This window comes from Chelonus insularis, unplaced genomic scaffold (genome assembly GCF_013357705.1).
Source record: "Chelonus insularis isolate UGA/USDA-ARS -01 unplaced genomic scaffold, ASM1335770v1 contig_359_pilon, whole genome shotgun sequence".
Taxonomy (NCBI): Eukaryota; Metazoa; Arthropoda; class Insecta; order Hymenoptera; family Braconidae; genus Chelonus; species Chelonus insularis.
The window spans coordinates 225,700-243,105 of record NW_023276523.1 but is presented as its reverse complement, the minus strand read 5'-3'; the positions used below and the strand labels follow the sequence as shown (position 1 = coordinate 243,105).

General features: G+C 28.8%; 2 protein-coding genes across 2 annotated transcripts; both read left to right on the top strand.

Annotated features, from left to right (window-relative positions):
* The first annotated feature begins 6,373 nt into the window (after positions 1-6,373).
* On the top strand, positions 6,374-11,007 carry LOC118067016 (structural maintenance of chromosomes protein 4-like). Its single transcript, XM_035083523.1, has 2 exons — positions 6,374-6,544; positions 6,661-11,007. The coding sequence occupies exon 2, from the start codon at positions 6,662-6,664 to the stop codon at positions 10,883-10,885; it is 4,224 nt and encodes a 1,407-aa protein (XP_034939414.1). The 5' UTR covers positions 6,374-6,544; position 6,661; the 3' UTR covers positions 10,886-11,007.
* Positions 11,008-11,360: 353 nt separating this feature from the next.
* On the top strand, positions 11,361-16,374 carry Sec31 (secretory 31). Its single transcript, XM_035083521.1, has 7 exons — positions 11,361-11,483; positions 11,676-11,885; positions 11,979-14,799; positions 15,300-15,368; positions 15,433-15,690; positions 15,804-15,875; positions 15,963-16,374. Exons 2-7 carry the CDS (start codon positions 11,683-11,685, stop codon positions 16,149-16,151), a joined length of 3,612 nt encoding a protein of 1,203 aa, XP_034939412.1. The 5' UTR covers positions 11,361-11,483; positions 11,676-11,682; the 3' UTR covers positions 16,152-16,374.
* The last annotated feature ends 1,032 nt before the right edge of the window (positions 16,375-17,406 follow it).

The following is a 17,406-nucleotide window of genomic DNA, read 5'->3' as shown; positions in this document are numbered from 1 at the left end:
TGATTTATTGCACATATTTTCAACTATTTCATTGCTTTAATTATTAATAAAAATCTTAAGATATAAATGTTTGTTTAATTAGTAATTTTCTGTATATTTCCAAAAACAATTAACGAATATTTTTCTTATATTTTTTTTCTAACTAAAAAAAACATGAATGAATAGAATATTTACTTAGTCAATAAATTAAAAAATAAGCGAGATAGCTAGCATCTAATTTTAAATTTTTATTCCACACATAAATATCTTTTTCAATGATTAAAAATTATTTTGATTCACAATTGATGTTTAGATGAATGTTAAAAACCCTTGAGAAACTTTTAACGAAGACGATTAAGCAGAGATTATTTATCGACTTCTATCATTGACCTCCTAACCTTAATTCCAATAAAAATATTAAAAAATATTATTGAACAATAAATTAAATTATTTTGGGAATAATTAGGTTTTATGACTAATGGTGCTGTCATAAAGAGCTCACCGAAAGCGAGAACGACGCAATATGCCAAGCTATTTCATGATTGAACGTGGAGTGATAAATCAGACAATGTCTATAGCTACTTTGTGATGTCTAACTTGACGCGGAATGTAAGCTCGGGGAGAATATCAGTCGAGTCAGATGTACAGTGGAGTAATCAGCGCACACGAACATCAGTCTCTGTCAAAAAACCCAGCCCTGTCCGGTGGTTCTACTTTACGAAGATGGATGTCGATGAAAATAAAACACCATCAGTTTAATACTGATTTCTGTTATAAAATAAAACAATAATAATGATAAATATAATAATAATAATAAACAAAAGGCTCATAATGATAATTACAATCACAGTCAATATCGAAAATTGTGCTAATATGTATATACGGGTTATATATTACGGTAATCTAATAAGAAATAGTACGCTACTTCGGTAATTAATTTTCTGCAGGTCAATTAACTGACCACTAATGGAACTCAGCTGTGGATAGTCATCATTCTGCTTCATTACTCATCAATTATCCATCCATTTCTATTTTATTTTTTCTTTCCTCTTTTTTCACTAATATTATTTATTGACTTTTCCGGAAAGAATATTAAGAATATAAATTTGAAAAAAATAAAAATACTTTAAATTCTCAATCAATTTTGATTGATTAATAAATATAACATAATCAATAATAATTTGATGTTAGTAAATTTTTTTGTAAAGATGGAATATAATATAAATAAATTACCATTGATGATAATCAATGGTTAAAAAAAGAATAAATAAGTAAATAATTATTTATCAAAAATTTTTTGTTAAAATTTTTATTTGACAGAATTAGTGTAAAAATAGTTGAAAAATCCAAGAAATAGGTAGAGGATGAAATGTGTTTCAAGATTTATCAATACAATAAACAAGGCATTGGAATAATAATGCTTGACGGATCATTTGTTTTGTGGTTGGATGAGATTTTCTTGAGCTAAAAGCAAATGGAAAGGAAAAAACAAAGCCTTTTGAGATCTCAGAGCCAATTTGCACGGAAGAAATGCTATGCTTCACTCGTCAAAGAGCCAATATGAAAAGTGCTTAGGGCCAGACGACATAAATCCCACACAATGGCCGAACCAATATTTAGAAATAACTATTTGCTGTTACATCCTCTTATCACTGCTGATTCAATTTTCAGTTTTCACTTCCTTTTTGTTACCTCACTCTTCTTAACTTTATATATATAACGACTTCCTTTGATCTAAATTCAAATTTCATCAGTCACTACTAGTTTATATTGACATATATTAATTATTAAATCTTATCAATAATTTTATAGTAGAAGCTATAAACAAGACCTTATAGTCAAATTCTTGCTAAAAATAATTCTTTTACTGAACAATGCGAGTACTCCATTTTTATTTTAAATAAGTATTTTTTATATGATTATTTAAGTAACTATTCAGTTTAGACATTACCTCCACTTTAAAAATATTAAATAAAATGATTTTTTTTCTATTAGAATATATTCAAAATGTTACCAAAGCCATACAAAGTCTCAAGAGATCGTATATATATATATATAGGCATCGGAAAGAATTGATAAGCAGTGCACCATCATGAGCACTTTAGGGAACTCAATGCATCCTTGTAGTAATATTGTCCCATATCTTTTTTAATACACATGTCTTCAAGCTGGCACTATATGTCGCTGAGAAAAGAACATCAAGCTTGACGATAGGTGAACAACGAAAAAGCAAGTCAAATAAAGTAGTATATACAGCGGTAGTATATATCGACTAAAAGTAAAATGATACTTGCCTTGGGACTCTACTCTCTACACTCAGAGTACTTGAGAGTATATCAATATAACATATCATATAAAATATCAAACTGTATGTCAGTAAAATTCCCTAAAGAATATACCTGATAAAGAAAACACCGTTAAGATAGTTTGGTGAAGGTAAGGAATGAAATTTGACGCTTTTTTTTATCAACAATATCAAAAATTGTGACTCTTATAGTATCATTTAGTGCTCATGATCTAAAATTTTCTGGTTGCAATATTTTTATTTATTTTATTTTGAATAAAATAATTCTAGTGTTGGATAAAAATAAATAATTTTCCCTTCATAAAAATAATAATTGTGCATTCTGATATTTACACAAATCGAATAAGCACATTTCCTTCAGGTATATATAATTCAAATCGCATTATCTTTGCTTGGCCACGAGAGAGCCCTAAAATAATACCACTAAACTTTGCAGCATCTCACACCCTTTCAGTTTCTCGCATCTTTCTCTCTGCATATTTAAGCCATAAGCTTAACTACTTATATACATAATAGTAATATTAACACAAAATACTATTGTATGTGTACATTGCGACGTACTGAGTAACTGGGATTCCTTTTGTTAACGGATTTTGTAAGGTTTTGGTCAATTAATCCTCAAGGCGAAAGCTTGTGTAGGAATATAAGCTTTTACATCGAGCTGTTTTTATCACAAAAAATTTTATGTGTACTTATTGTTATCATGAAGGAAATAAAAGTAACAAAATGTATTTAAAAATCTATTTTCTGAAAAAAATGTTAAACTTATGAGAGAAAAAAATGACTGATGATAACGGTTTATTAACTATTTCATTCCAAACGATTTCTTTTCATAAACATGAATAATAATTTATCAAAAATAATGGATGTCAATTTCATGTACAGTTTCAGTGAGCATTTTTCAGTCACTTTGATAAATACTTGATATAATCAAAGTTTAATAAGATTTTTGTAATTAAAATTTATCTTGAGACTAATGAAAATGACTTTAAACATAAAACTTGAAAAAAATATTTTGATGATGGAAAAAAAGTTTTTGAAGCTTCTTAAGAATATATATTACTTGATCATTTCAGGAATAATTACATAAATAATTTTCTTTCTTAGCAAATAATTATTAATTATAATTACAGTATTTATACTCTTTTTTATTTTTCGAAAAAATATATTCACAACCTGACAAAATTAAATACCGTAAAAACAAGGGCTGTTAATTTCAAAAACATATTTCTTTGCAATTATTTAACACCTTAAGGACAATTACAGCCTTTCAAATTTAATAGCCGTACGATAAGTACAGCCACGAAAGTTCAAAAATAACAAAATTATTAAACCAAAAACGAAGACGTTAGAAAAACTTTCTCAGATGCATAATGTATTATTTCTCTTTATATCGAAGAGTACACACCACATGAGTGCAAAGTATAAAGTGGTGGGTATGTCAGGCAGTGTAGTAAGCCAGTCAGCTACCACGATCACCCTTGCCACCGGTCGTAGCCGTCACGGCTTCCGCTGGCGCGCGATGATAAATTACGTACTCACAGTAATTGCCTCCTAAGTTATGGCTTATAGCGCGTATGAAATATGGTATCGCTCCGCACGCAATTACTGCTCGGTTATTTATCTCGGGTGCCATGACTTGCTTCTTCTCTTGTGGCGGTACTAGGTTGGCTATATATCCATACGTATGTACTACATATTATTTTTTCCCAATAAATAACTAAGTAAAATATTTTTCTAATAGTAAAAATATCATACCAACTGCCTATACTGAACCAAGTCTATAAACATTGTTTTATAATATTCTTATATTAAATGTAAATTTAATATATATGCTAATGCTTTATTTTACCTCTGGCGCGAGAAGTAAACGTATTATGAATATATTATTGCTGTAACTATTTTTGTTATATATTATCAGGATATTCTGTACCTGGTTATAGACTAAAAATATGTCAACTCAACTGATAACTTAATAGTTATGCAATAAAAGTATTGATAAAACCATTCAAATAAATCATTGTTTCATTATAGGTATACGAGAGCTATTAGGCATTTACGTAATATTTCTAATGATAGTTTAGAATTTAAATAATAAATTATATTATGAGATAATTCTTTTATCATCATTATGTACTCACTATTTTCATAATTAAATTAAAATTTATAAAACGACAGGTAAAATGTTTACAGTTCATAAAAATATATCATCAAGATAATAGTCTTATTAAAATTCAATAGATAAGTTAATAAATGTCAACGTTATTTGAATTTGATAATATATATTCAAATAATTCTGTCATTTTTTTATATAATTTTTATATAGTTATTGTACAAATACTGATTTATTATTACAAATACTATATAAACATGAATGTTTTTTATTCATTTAGAATTATTATAAAGCTGAAAAGGTATGTAAATAATAAAATGCAAATAATTTTATAAAAATTAAAAAATAATTCTAAGGTTTAAATATTTTTAACTAACTAATTTCAAATATCGGAAAAAGATGAATGCAGGAGAAAAATCACACTAAAGACGAATGATTCTTAAACTTTGCAAAATATATTTTGCAGTCGATATTAATATCGATAAAATAAATTTCAAACATAAACTTACCATTGCCGATGGTAAAGAAGATATCCGAGGTCCTCGCCATCCAATAAAAAGTTAATCTAAGGGTAATTTAACTTGAACTTTAATTTTAACGGACACTCCACAAAAAAAAAACAAAAAATAACACCAACACAAACAAATGTTTTTTTTCAAAGATGTAACACTATTAAAATAATAAATACAATGAATAAAAACTTTAAATAATTCTCGAAAGCACAAATTATTTTTCTTTAGGATTAATTTTCCTTTTAAATTCTAAGAAATTAAAATTTTAGTAATTGCACACAAAATTCGAACGAAATTTTTTTGGTATGTAATCCTTCATTCTGTTTACGATTCTGTGAATCAAAACTCTATGCTATAGGTCTGTTGTGATATAAATAATACGCTACACGTATGAATTTTGAGCAAATTCTTTTTGTGTTTTAATGGTTCAATCCCGAGCAAAAATAAATAGGCTCAAAAGAAGCCCAAAACACGCCCAAAATGAAAAATAAGCCGAATACAGGCCCGATTGAAGCCCAATCTTGACTTAGAGAAATTTTCAGTGCCCAAAACAAGCCCATTACAGGTCTAAATTTTGAAGGAGCCCAATTGAAGCATAAAAACATTTTCTAGGCCCACAACACGCCCAATTCGAGCCCAAAAATATTGTCCAGGCCCATAACGCGTCCAAATCAGGCCTAAAACTATTTTGCAGGTCTAAAACACGCCCAATTGAAGCCCAAAAATATTTTAAAAATCTAGAAAAAAAAAAAATTGTCATAAAAACTTATCATCAAATTAACTTTGGTGCTACAAATTTACATTTGTAATAATTTATTGTCATCACTGTCGAATATGATCTTAGAAAATGGGAAAAGAATTGATATGTTACCTGTTCTTGATCTTCTTGATCAATCTCTTTAGATAACTTATAGTCCAGTCAAATGAGGGAAATGGGATAATTTTGGTTTGCTGCGGCCAAATTAATGATTTATAGATGACTGGATCGGAAATTTCGCGAGAAACACAATGGTGTAGGTTAAAATTGTTTGGCACGCATGGGGGGGGGGTAAATCGCGAAAACCGCCCCCCCTCGCGAATTTCTCGATTTCTATGATAGATATGAAAAAATGTTTTAAATAAAAGTTGTTCAGAATTGAATTTTAATAAAAAAAGTACTGAACACTTTTTTTCATATCTATGATAGATAAAAAGTTATTCGCGACTGAAGCTTCACTATTGACAAAAGCTTCAGTCGCGTCTAAGAAAATTAATAAAAAATACTTAATGTTAGAAATATTACTTTTTGGCGATTTATTTCGAAAAATTATCCCATTTCCCTCATTTGACTGGACTATTACTGCTAAATTTATAATGGTAAGAGATCAAAAAATTACCGACTGTACGTACGTTTCACCAAATGTTAAGAAGTTATACAAAAATCCTAATGGTGTCACTATTTATATTTTCTATAATAATCAAGAATCAGCAATGTATTTTATTTGTTTAAAAAATACATAAAAGATTAAATATTTACTCTATCGTAATAATGTACAAGTGAATTATTACATTTTTTTTATAAAAAAAAATATATGTTTATGTGTATATATCAATACATAATATTCCAATTCATTTGCTGGTTGCCATCTGATTCAAGTAAATGCGTTTTTTTTAATGATTTACAATAAAATCATACCAAAATATTTTACCTAACCTTATATCAACGCATGTTTAATTATTATGATGAATGTATTTTGTGTCATTTCTTTTAGGATGCCCGATAACAATGGAGACATTACACAAAATACTTCTGACAATAATGTAGAAGTTAACACTTCTAGAATTATCTGTGATTATCCATCTACAACTGATCATGAAAAAGGTTGTATAATTGATGGAGACATTCACATTCCACCGCCTCCTATTAAATATAATTATAATAATAAGCAATTTAATAACCAACGTTTAGTTATAAAACAAATTGTTTGTAACAATTTTAAAAGTTATGCAGGTGAAGTAATCATTGGACCATTTAATGAACGTTTTTCATCAATAGTTGGCCCTAATGGTAGTGGAAAAAGCAATGTCATTGATTCTATGCTCTTTGTTTTTGGTTTTAGAGCAAATAAAATTAGAACCAAGCATATCTCAGAGCTCATTCATCATTCTAGTGAATATCCTAATGTAAACAGCTGCACAGTGGCTGTTTGTTTTCATAAAATTATTGATAATAAAAATGAGTGCAAAAATAATATTGAAACTGTTTTAGGCAGTGAATTTGTTATATCAAGAACTGCATTTAAAAATAATACATCATTCTATCAATTAAATGGAAAAAAAGTGCAATATAAAGACATAATAAATTTATTTAAGCATAATGAAATTGATCTTGACTATAATAGATTTTTAATTCTTCAAGGAGAAATTGAACAAATTGCTTTGATGAAACCTAAAGCTCAAAATGAACATGATAGTGGTATGCTGGAATTCCTTGACGACATCATTGGCACTTCTAGATATAAAATACCATTGGAACAACTATCACAAAGGGTAGAACTATTGTCTGAAAATTTGAATGATAAAATTAATCGACTTCATGTAATAGAACATGAAAGAGAACAGTTAAAAGAATCTATGGAGAAGGCTGTAGATTATCTAAAAATTGAAAATGATATTGCCATTTCAAAGCATAAGTTATATTGTTATAAAAAAGCAACGCTAATCATAAAATTAAAAGATAAAGAAAGGAGTGAAAAAGAAATAGCTGATGATTTAAAAAAATTAAAAGAAAAAATAGAATCAATATCTAAGGAAAAAAAAATGAAAAATGACGATTTAAATAAAAAATCTGAAGCTTGGAAGGTTGTGCAAATGAAATCAGATTCAATTCGTGCTCAATTCGATAAAATACGCAATAAAGATGAAGTACTTTTTGCTGAACTTAAAGAAATAAATAAACGTCGAAAGGAAAATATAGAAGTCGTTAATAATGAATCATTCAAGTTACAACAATTAAATATGGTGCCAGAAAAAAATGTAAATATGATTAAAGAATGTGAAATATTGATAGAAAAAAAAACAATCAATCTCCACAAAGAAGAAAATATTCTTGAACATCTCATGAGTAATTTAAAAGAAAAAACTAAACCGTTACTGAAAAAACGAGCAGAATTTGAAAATCAACTGATAATCCATCATAAAGGTGTCGATCAAGCTAAGGCAACGTTAGAATTGGTGCAATCTGAATATCAGTTCTATACATCGACTCAGAATGAAGAGAAGAAAAAATTAGAGGAACTTCACAGAATAATTAATGTAACAGATGGAAATTTAAAAAATCGCAAATCACAAATTACTTCTCTTGAAACGAAAATCCCAGTATCCAAAAAAAATTTAATACTAGCTCAAGATAAGCTAGAAGAAATAAAAACGAAAGTCATGAAAGTATCAGTTAAAATAAAAAAAATTAAAATACAGATCGAAGAAAAAAAATATACTTTGACCAGAAATACATCCAGCAATAGAGTACTAAATACTTTAATGCGTGAAAAAAAAGAAAAAAACATTTCTGGAATTTTTGGTCGACTTGGAGATTTAGGAGCTATTGATCTTAAATATGATATTGCAGTCTCTACTGCTTGTGGACCTTTAGATAACATTGTTGTAGATACAGCGAATACAGCTCAATCATGTATAGAATTTCTTCGCATTAATAATGTAGGAAGAGCAACTTTTATAGCTTTAGATAAAATGAATCGTCTGTTGCCTTATTGTAAACAAAAAATATCAACTCCTGAAAATGTTCCTCGGTTATTTGATCTTATACGAGTTGAGGATGAACGAGTACTTCCAGCATTTTATTACGGTCTACGAGATACTTTAGTTGCTAATGATTTAGATCAAGCTACAAGAATAGCTTATGGAAGTAGGCGATACCGAGTGGTTACGCTGAAAGGTGAATTAATTGAAATGTCTGGGACAATGAGTGGTGGAGGTTCTACATCTTTCAGAGGAAGAATGGGACAATCTGTTGCAGATAATAATTCATCATTAGAAAATATTGCTAACATGGAAGAAACCTTAGAAACTTTAAATAAAGAATATCAAGATTTAAAGTTTAAGCAAAGATCGTCAGAATCAGAAGTTGAAAAATTAAATATAGAGTTAAGAGATATGAATGTTGAAAAAGATAAATTCAATATCGAAATTAAAACTCTTAGTGATCAGTTGGCTTTATCGAAGTCGCAAATAAAAGTTCAAGAAAAGAAAACAGCTAATTCGGTTCTTAATCCAGTAAAAATAAAAGAATATACTAATGCAATTGAAGCAGCAAAGACAAAATATGATAAAGTAAAAAATGAATCTCAAAGTATTGAAGAAGAAGTTGTTAAAATGAATAAAGAAATTGATAAAATATTGGGAGGCTCTTTGAAATTTCAGCGAAAAAAAATAACAGAGTTAAAAAATTCTATCGATAAAGCCAAAAGTGAAATTTGTAAACTTCAAGTCGCCATAAAAATATCTAAACGAGACGTAATAAAAACAGAAAAAAAAATAGAAACTTTACAAAATGAAATTCAGGAATGTGAAAACAAGTTACATGATATTCAAGAGCAAAAAAAACAGTGTGAAATAGATGCTAAACATTTATTGACTATTTTAGATGAATGTACAGAATTATTGAAAGAAAGGGATAAAATAACAAAGTTATTGGTAGATGAATTGAAAGTTTTACAAGAAAAAGAAGATAAAATAAAAGCTCTACGAATTGATATAGAACATAGGCATCAAGATATTATCCAAGTATTAAAAAATTTACAGTCAACGCTTGAAAGCTATAGAACGAATATAAATAGAATAAAATTAAATAAAATTCCTGGACAATGTGAAATAATTTTGAAAGACTTAGATGAAAATGAAATTACTACTTTAGATGAAGAAGTTTTAGTTGAAAATCTTACATTAGCTAAAAAAAAATTACCAGAATCTATTCCTAATATGCAAGTTATTGATGAATTTTTTGCAAAAGATGCAATTTACATGCAAAAATCTGAAGAAGTTCTAGAAGCTACCACGAAAAGAAACAAGTTACGTAAAAGCTATGATATGATAAAAAAAAGAAGATATGATGAATTCTACGCTGGATTTATGGAAATAACTTCTAAGCTCAAAGAAATGTATCAGATGATAACATTAGGAGGTGCTGCTGAGCTTGAACTCGTTGATTCGATGGATCCATTTACTGAAGGAATAGTATTCAGTGTACGTCCACCAAAAAAATCATGGAAAAATATAAGTAATTTAAGTGGTGGAGAAAAAACATTGAGTTCTTTAGCTTTAGTATTTGCTCTTCATTATTATAAACCAACTCCATTATATTTTATGGATGAAATAGATGCCGCTTTAGACTATAAAAATGTTGCTATTGTTGGAACTTACATTAAAGAACGAACTAAAAATGCTCAATTTATTGTGATAAGCTTGCGATCAGAAATGTTTGAGCTTTCAGATACCTTAATAGGAATTTATAAAACTTACAATGCTACTAAATGTGTACCTTTCAATATAATTGATTTCTTCAAAAGACATCCAAGTTTGGAGTCACGAGAAAATCAACGTCTAGCAACATTGGAAGAGAAGTGTAAGAAGAGACGTTCACAACTCATAACGAAAAAATCTGGAATAAGTAAATCGATGAGCTTATCTAATACTGATTTTGAGAGTTCTCATGATAATAATGGTAAAAGTCTTAATAATGAAGGAATATGCAGAAAAAAGAATAGACAAATTGATTATAATAGTAGAGTATATTCAACTTCTCCACCAACAAAAAAACAACGTCGTTTAGCTTATCGGAGAAAAATTTCTAGTTCTTCTGATAATTTAAGTTCTACATCATCAATCTCTTCAACATTGAATAGGGACGAAGCAATAGCAATGAAGGCAACTTCAAAGATTTTAATGAAAAAAAGAAGAATAGATTCTATTAGAAAATAAATATATTGTAACAATAAAATTGCAATTTTTTAATGTGATTATTTATAGAAACAAGTTGATGTTATTTCTATTTTTGAAATCAATCGTACTTAATGTAGCTTTATAATGAATTTTTGTACATTTAGGTAAAATTATATCTACAAAAAACACAATTATTGTCAAAAAAATTGAAGTACATTTGATGTAAAAAATTATATATAATTAAATATACAATTATATTTACAATTAATTGAATATATTTATAATAATAATTAATATCCAATGTAATTGAAAATTTTGATACAGTTATGATACAGTTATTTAAATAAAGTTTATATTAATAATCATAATGTTTTTTATTTTCCTTATAAAATAAAAATTTTAATTTTTATAAATCATTATTTAAATAGAGTTATTGACAAGTGCTACCATCTGGCCATAATTTTACAACTTCTGGATGCTTTAGTCTTTAACGGTCAATAGATGTCACATATAGCTTTGAACCACTGTTGTATCGTTCGCCACGTTGGAAGAGTTGAGTTGGGTTGCCGAAATACTTGTGACATTATTTTTGTTTAGTACATTTTATTGTGTAATTATTTGACGTCTAGTAAAATACGTAAGTTTTGCATAGTAAAATATTTCTACAGGCACACCTGAGTTGTATAATGATATCTTTCTGTGTTTCTCTATTTATTATTATCTTATTAATAAATTATGAAAAATATCAGTCAATGGCTTTCATAGTATAAATGATATTATTGTCATCAATTTTGTTGTTGTTAATTCAAATTAATCAATTTTTCCATAGGCTCAAAATGAAGATCAAAGAATTGCTAAAAACTGTCAATGTGTCCTGGTCACCACCAGATCTCCATCCAATTTTATTAGCAGCAGGAACAGCTGCACAACAACTTGATGCTAGTTTTAATACATCTGCTTCAATAGAATTGTATTCATTAAATGTAAAACAGCCTGGATATGATATGGAACTGAAAACAAGTGTACAAAGTGATCATAGGTAAGAATCATTAAAAAAAAAAATTGAACTTTACAGCACTATCAACGTTGTTAGTTCTGCTATATCAATTTACTTCAACTTATACTTTTTTAGGTTTCACAAACTTATTTGGGGATCATACGGAAATAATCCTGCAGGAATACTAGTAGGTGGATGCGATTATGGGACAATAAAGATATATTCAGCATCTAAAATGATTGCAAATGAGTCTGATTGCTTGTTGAGTAGTCCTGATAGACACACTGGGCCAGTTAGAACTTTAGACTTTAATCCATTCCAATCGAACTTATTAGCTTCTGGCTCCACAGAGAGCGAAATATTCATTTGGGATATCGTTAATACTGGTACGCCAATGACTCCTGGAAGCAAAAGTCAACCAGCTGAAGATGTACAATATATTCAGTGGAATAAGCAAGTTCAACATATTCTTGCTTCAACATTTTCGCAAAGATGTGTCATATGGGATTTAAGAAAAAATGAGCCAATAATCAAATTAACTGATGCGAATTCTAAAATAAGATGGAAAGTATTACAGTGGCATCCAGAAATTGCTACACAATTATGTTTAGCATCTGAAGACGATCAAGCTCCAATTATCCAGTTATGGGACCTAAGATTCGCAACTTCACCTTTAAAAAGTTTTCAACATCACCAGCGAGGTGTTCTATCACTTGCTTGGAGTCCACATGATTCAGATTTGATGCTGAGTTGTGCCAAAGATAATACAATTGTTTGTTGGAATCCAAATGCAGATACTCCTGATCAACAATTACTTTGTGAATTAGCTCAAACTAATCAATGGAACTTTGATGTTTCTTGGTGTCCAAAAAGCCCGGGATTAATTGTTGGTAGCAGTTTTGATGGACATGCAACAGTTTATTCATTACTAGGTGGACAGCAAGAAGCGCCTGCTAATTCAATGAATAAATTGGTCGATTCGTTTCCAGGAATGGATCCATTCTCTCAACCACCACCAAAAGTTGAAAGAGAATCAGCTGTTGCTTTAAAAAAAGCTCCTAAGTGGTTAAAAAGACCGTGTGGTGTTTCATTTGGATTTGGTGGAAAATTAATTTCATTTGAAAAAGAATCTGGTGAATCAGAAGGTGCTCCGAAGAAAAGAGTAATTGTTTCTCAAGTTATTATCAATCCTGACATGGTTCAGTGTTCACATACGTTAGAGAACGCGTTAAAGAGTGAACAGTTTTTAGATTATTGTAAAAGTAAAGTTGATAACGCTGCTAATGATTATCAGAAAAAAATTTGGAATTTTGTTGGGGCCTATTTCAACGATAATGTAACTCAAACATTTTTAGACTTACTTGGATATAATATACCTATTTTGAATGATAAACTAAAACAATATATTCCATTAGATGATGTACATACAATTACAGAAGGTGTTTCTAAATTAGATAGTTTACAAAATGGGACTGCATTTGACGGAAGTGCGGCTTTTGATGCAATTGCCCAGCAAGAACAAAAAAAGAAAGTATCTCCAAAAGCTGTAAATATTAATTTGAAACTCAACACATCTGATGATGAAGATGGTTTAATCACCCAAGCAATATTAGTGGGAAATATTGAAGCAGCAGTATCGTTATGTTTTGCTAGTAAACGTTATGCTGATGCTGTGATTCTTTCAATGACGGGAGGACCAGATTTACTTGCCAAAACCCAATACAGGTATTTTTCTGAGCGAACTGGTGCATTGAATTCTCTCATCAATTCTCTTGTTAGCGAAAATTGGAGTGAATTAGTAAATAGTTGTGATATTAATTGTTGGAAAGAAATAATAGTTGGAATATTTACTCATTTGAATGGTTCAGAATGCTCTGTATTATGCGATGCTCTTGGAGATCGTCTAGCAGCTTCAGAAGATCCATCTTTACAAAAAAGTGCTCAAATTTGTTATATTTGTTCAGGAAATTTAAATAAAATGATTCGTGTTTCTGAGACTGAGCTTCAAGAAACTGTCGAATTAGTAATGATAATGAAAAAAGCACTTGAGCGTCAAAATATTCAGGTAACAATTGATGGAAATATTTCTGAAATTTTGTCACAGTATGCTGAGTCGTTAGCATCAGAAGGTGAGTTAGAAGCTGCACTAAATTACATTGGCAATGGCCAAGATGCACGTATAACATCGTTAAGAGATCGTTTGCATAAAGCTTTATCTTATGAACAGCCTAGTGTTCAGGCTAATATTCAAAAGCCTTCGATTAAGCAAACGCCACAAAATTATTATGATCCAACGCCAAAACCACAACCAAATGTTTATCCTCAAACAACACCCGTTCATGCTTGGAATACTAATCCTCTTCAAAATTCTTATGTGATGGGAGGACAAGCAACAAATTCATCAGCTACTCCAACTCAAGTAATGCAGCCTACACCACAAATTCTTCAATCTATGAATACTTATCCACAACAACCGATGCGTAATTCGCAAGCACCGCCACCGCCAATACAAACCACAGGATCAAGTCTTGGAGGATCAAGACCTCCTAGTGTTGGACCACAAACTCGACCAAAGTATATGATCGATCCTTCTGTCAAATCTGGACCTACTTATAGCTATTCTCAACAGCAGATTTATAATCCACAATCACAAGGATTTTCTAGCCAAAATACTTATCAACCACAGCCTCCGACTTTTGGAAGTTATCAAAATCCATCTGTACAAAATCCAATTCCAGGTCCTCTGGAACACGATGAATATAAACCACTACAACCGAATATAATGACTCCATCGTTTCCAGCTAATCCTCCCCCAACAAACGTTTATGATCCTGCAGCGATGCAATCTGGTATTCAGCAAAGCCAAGGCTTCAGTAATGAAGTACCAATTTATCAACCAACTTCACAATCTTCTGGATGGAATGATCCTCCCATCGCAAAATCTCTTCGTGCACAAGTAAGACAAATTTTGAAACTTTATTAGAATATATCAATTACATAAAAAATAATTAAACATTAGTTGTTTTTGAATGAATTATTTTAAAAGTTATGTAAAAATGAAATTAGCATTTCTTATTTGACAATTATATTTCTTTATATTCCCAATTTATTCAGCCAGTTCTGGCATTATACAACAATAATGAAATATCTGCGGAACATGCTGGTACAAGAAAGTGGAAGGCTAGGCATTTGAAGAATAAAAATCTTCAGGTAGTTTTATTGCGGCATTGTGCGTGATACATAATGAAAATTCATGTGTTAATAATTTTTTTTGAAAACGCTTTTTAACTACTTAGTTATAGTATCTAGATGGAATGTTTCGACTATTTCCCTCGAATTTAGATCATAAGAAAAATCCTTTATTCGTAGGAAATATTTTTGTGGCCATATTATATGGTTTTTAATTTTTTCATAAAATGAAACTAAAGTAAATCAATTATTATTGAATTTTTGCAGCCATCAGTTGACTATCAACAACCAACTCCAATATTACATCCATTGAGAGGAGTTTCACAAAATTATAATGTAAGTAGAAATAAAATTAAAAATTGATAGATAATTTATTATCAATTTATTAACTTGTTTAAAGACACCACCGGAAGAAAATTATCATCAAGACATGATGAACTATAATCATCCGCAGTATGCTAATAACATAATGAATAGTGAAAATCAATACAATAAACCATTAAGCCAAATAAAATCAATGCAACCTGCAGCATCTATCGAAGTTGCGAAAGAAGTACAACCGGAGAAGCCAAAAGTACCGATACCCGACCAATACAAACATCTTCAAACGATTTTCGATGAATTAAAAATACAGTGCTACGAATCATCGAAGAATCCGGTAAAATATTATACCTTATTGAATCGTATATCAAAAAATCCTTTTGATATCTCACACTTTGTGTGTCATTTTATGGATATTTTTTTTTTATTCATGAATTAAATTTTTTTCAGCAAATGAAACGAAAGATAGAAGATGTCGCAAGAAAACTAGAGTTTCTTTATGATTGTCTTAGAGAAAACTCTGTGAGTAATTTTATAATTGCAATGAATTTTTATTGAATTTTTAAATGAACTTTTACGATAATTAACTTGAATGTTTAATTGTTGTAGCTTTCTCAAAATACCCTACAAGGACTTGATCAGATCTCTCAAATGATTCAAGCTGGTAATTACACCAACGGATTAGCAGTGCATACACAGCTAGTATCCGGACCAGATTTTAGTCAAATAGCTTCATTTATGCCAGGAATTAAAGTGCTGCTACAAAGTGCTCTTCAACTGGGAGTCTATATCACGTAAAATTAAATACAATAAAATTGTATATTGAGTTCAATTAACGGATACGAATGAATTTACTGAATAGTCTTATTGAAAATAAGTGCAAATCAATGGTAAATCATTGTACAATTTTAATTGTCAGTTCAATTAGTATTAACATTATTATTCTGATTATCATCTTTTTATAATTCATTCAAATATATCAATACAATATTTATATTTATCTCTTACAGTCTAGAATCAATTATGGCTAAATTTTTTAAATTTATTATGTATTGTTTTCATAAAATTTTTATTAATTCGTTAATAATATTAATAAAATTGTTATAGTAAAAAAATGATACTATTGATTTCACCATGAATATCTATTATAATTCTAATATTTCTGAACTTATGGTAATTTATTGATAGATTCAATTCAATCATTCTTAATGATGAAATATATACATATATAATATAATATAAAAATTGAAAATATGTTCTTAACGTGATTTAACAGAACAATTGTTAAAATATCTTTATATTTTAACCAACGAAATTAATTGAAAATTATATCAATTTTTATTTGGAATACTTAGGAAAGTTCGACAAATTGTATAATTAATGCATCAAGATATGTTGCAATAGAATACAATTTTTCTATTACAGTAATAATAATTATATATTAGCTTTAATGTATACAATCATAAGCTTCGAAAAATTGCTTCAGCAAAAAATAATACAATATCAATGTTGACGAATTTACAAATTATTTTCGATTATAAAAACAAATCAATTTTATACGTATATTATTATGATGATAAACCGAATGAATGAATTAGAGAACTTGCTAATGAAATGAAATGAAAAAAATTCAACATGAAGTTTATATACATTAAGAATAATGAGATAGTTATAACGAATTATAGTTTAATATTTTAATAATAATATTATTGATAATAGCAATGATGAATTACAGATGATTTTATACAGAATGTTTAGATAGACAAGATTGTAATATAATTTTTTATTTAAGTATATTACCTTTTGATTTTATATTTAAATAACTCTTAATATGATATATTATCACCAACTATTAAGACAGAAGAGATATGTTTAGAGTGTTAATTAAATTTTTTAAAGAAACAGAAGATTTTATAACTCTTCTTATTACTATAAAATTTATTACACATGTACATGTAAACAATTCTTTGACATTCAATCATCGAAAAAAAACAAATCTTATTTAAATTTTATTCATCTAGAATAGGTCGTTTTACTAATAATTACTGTATTC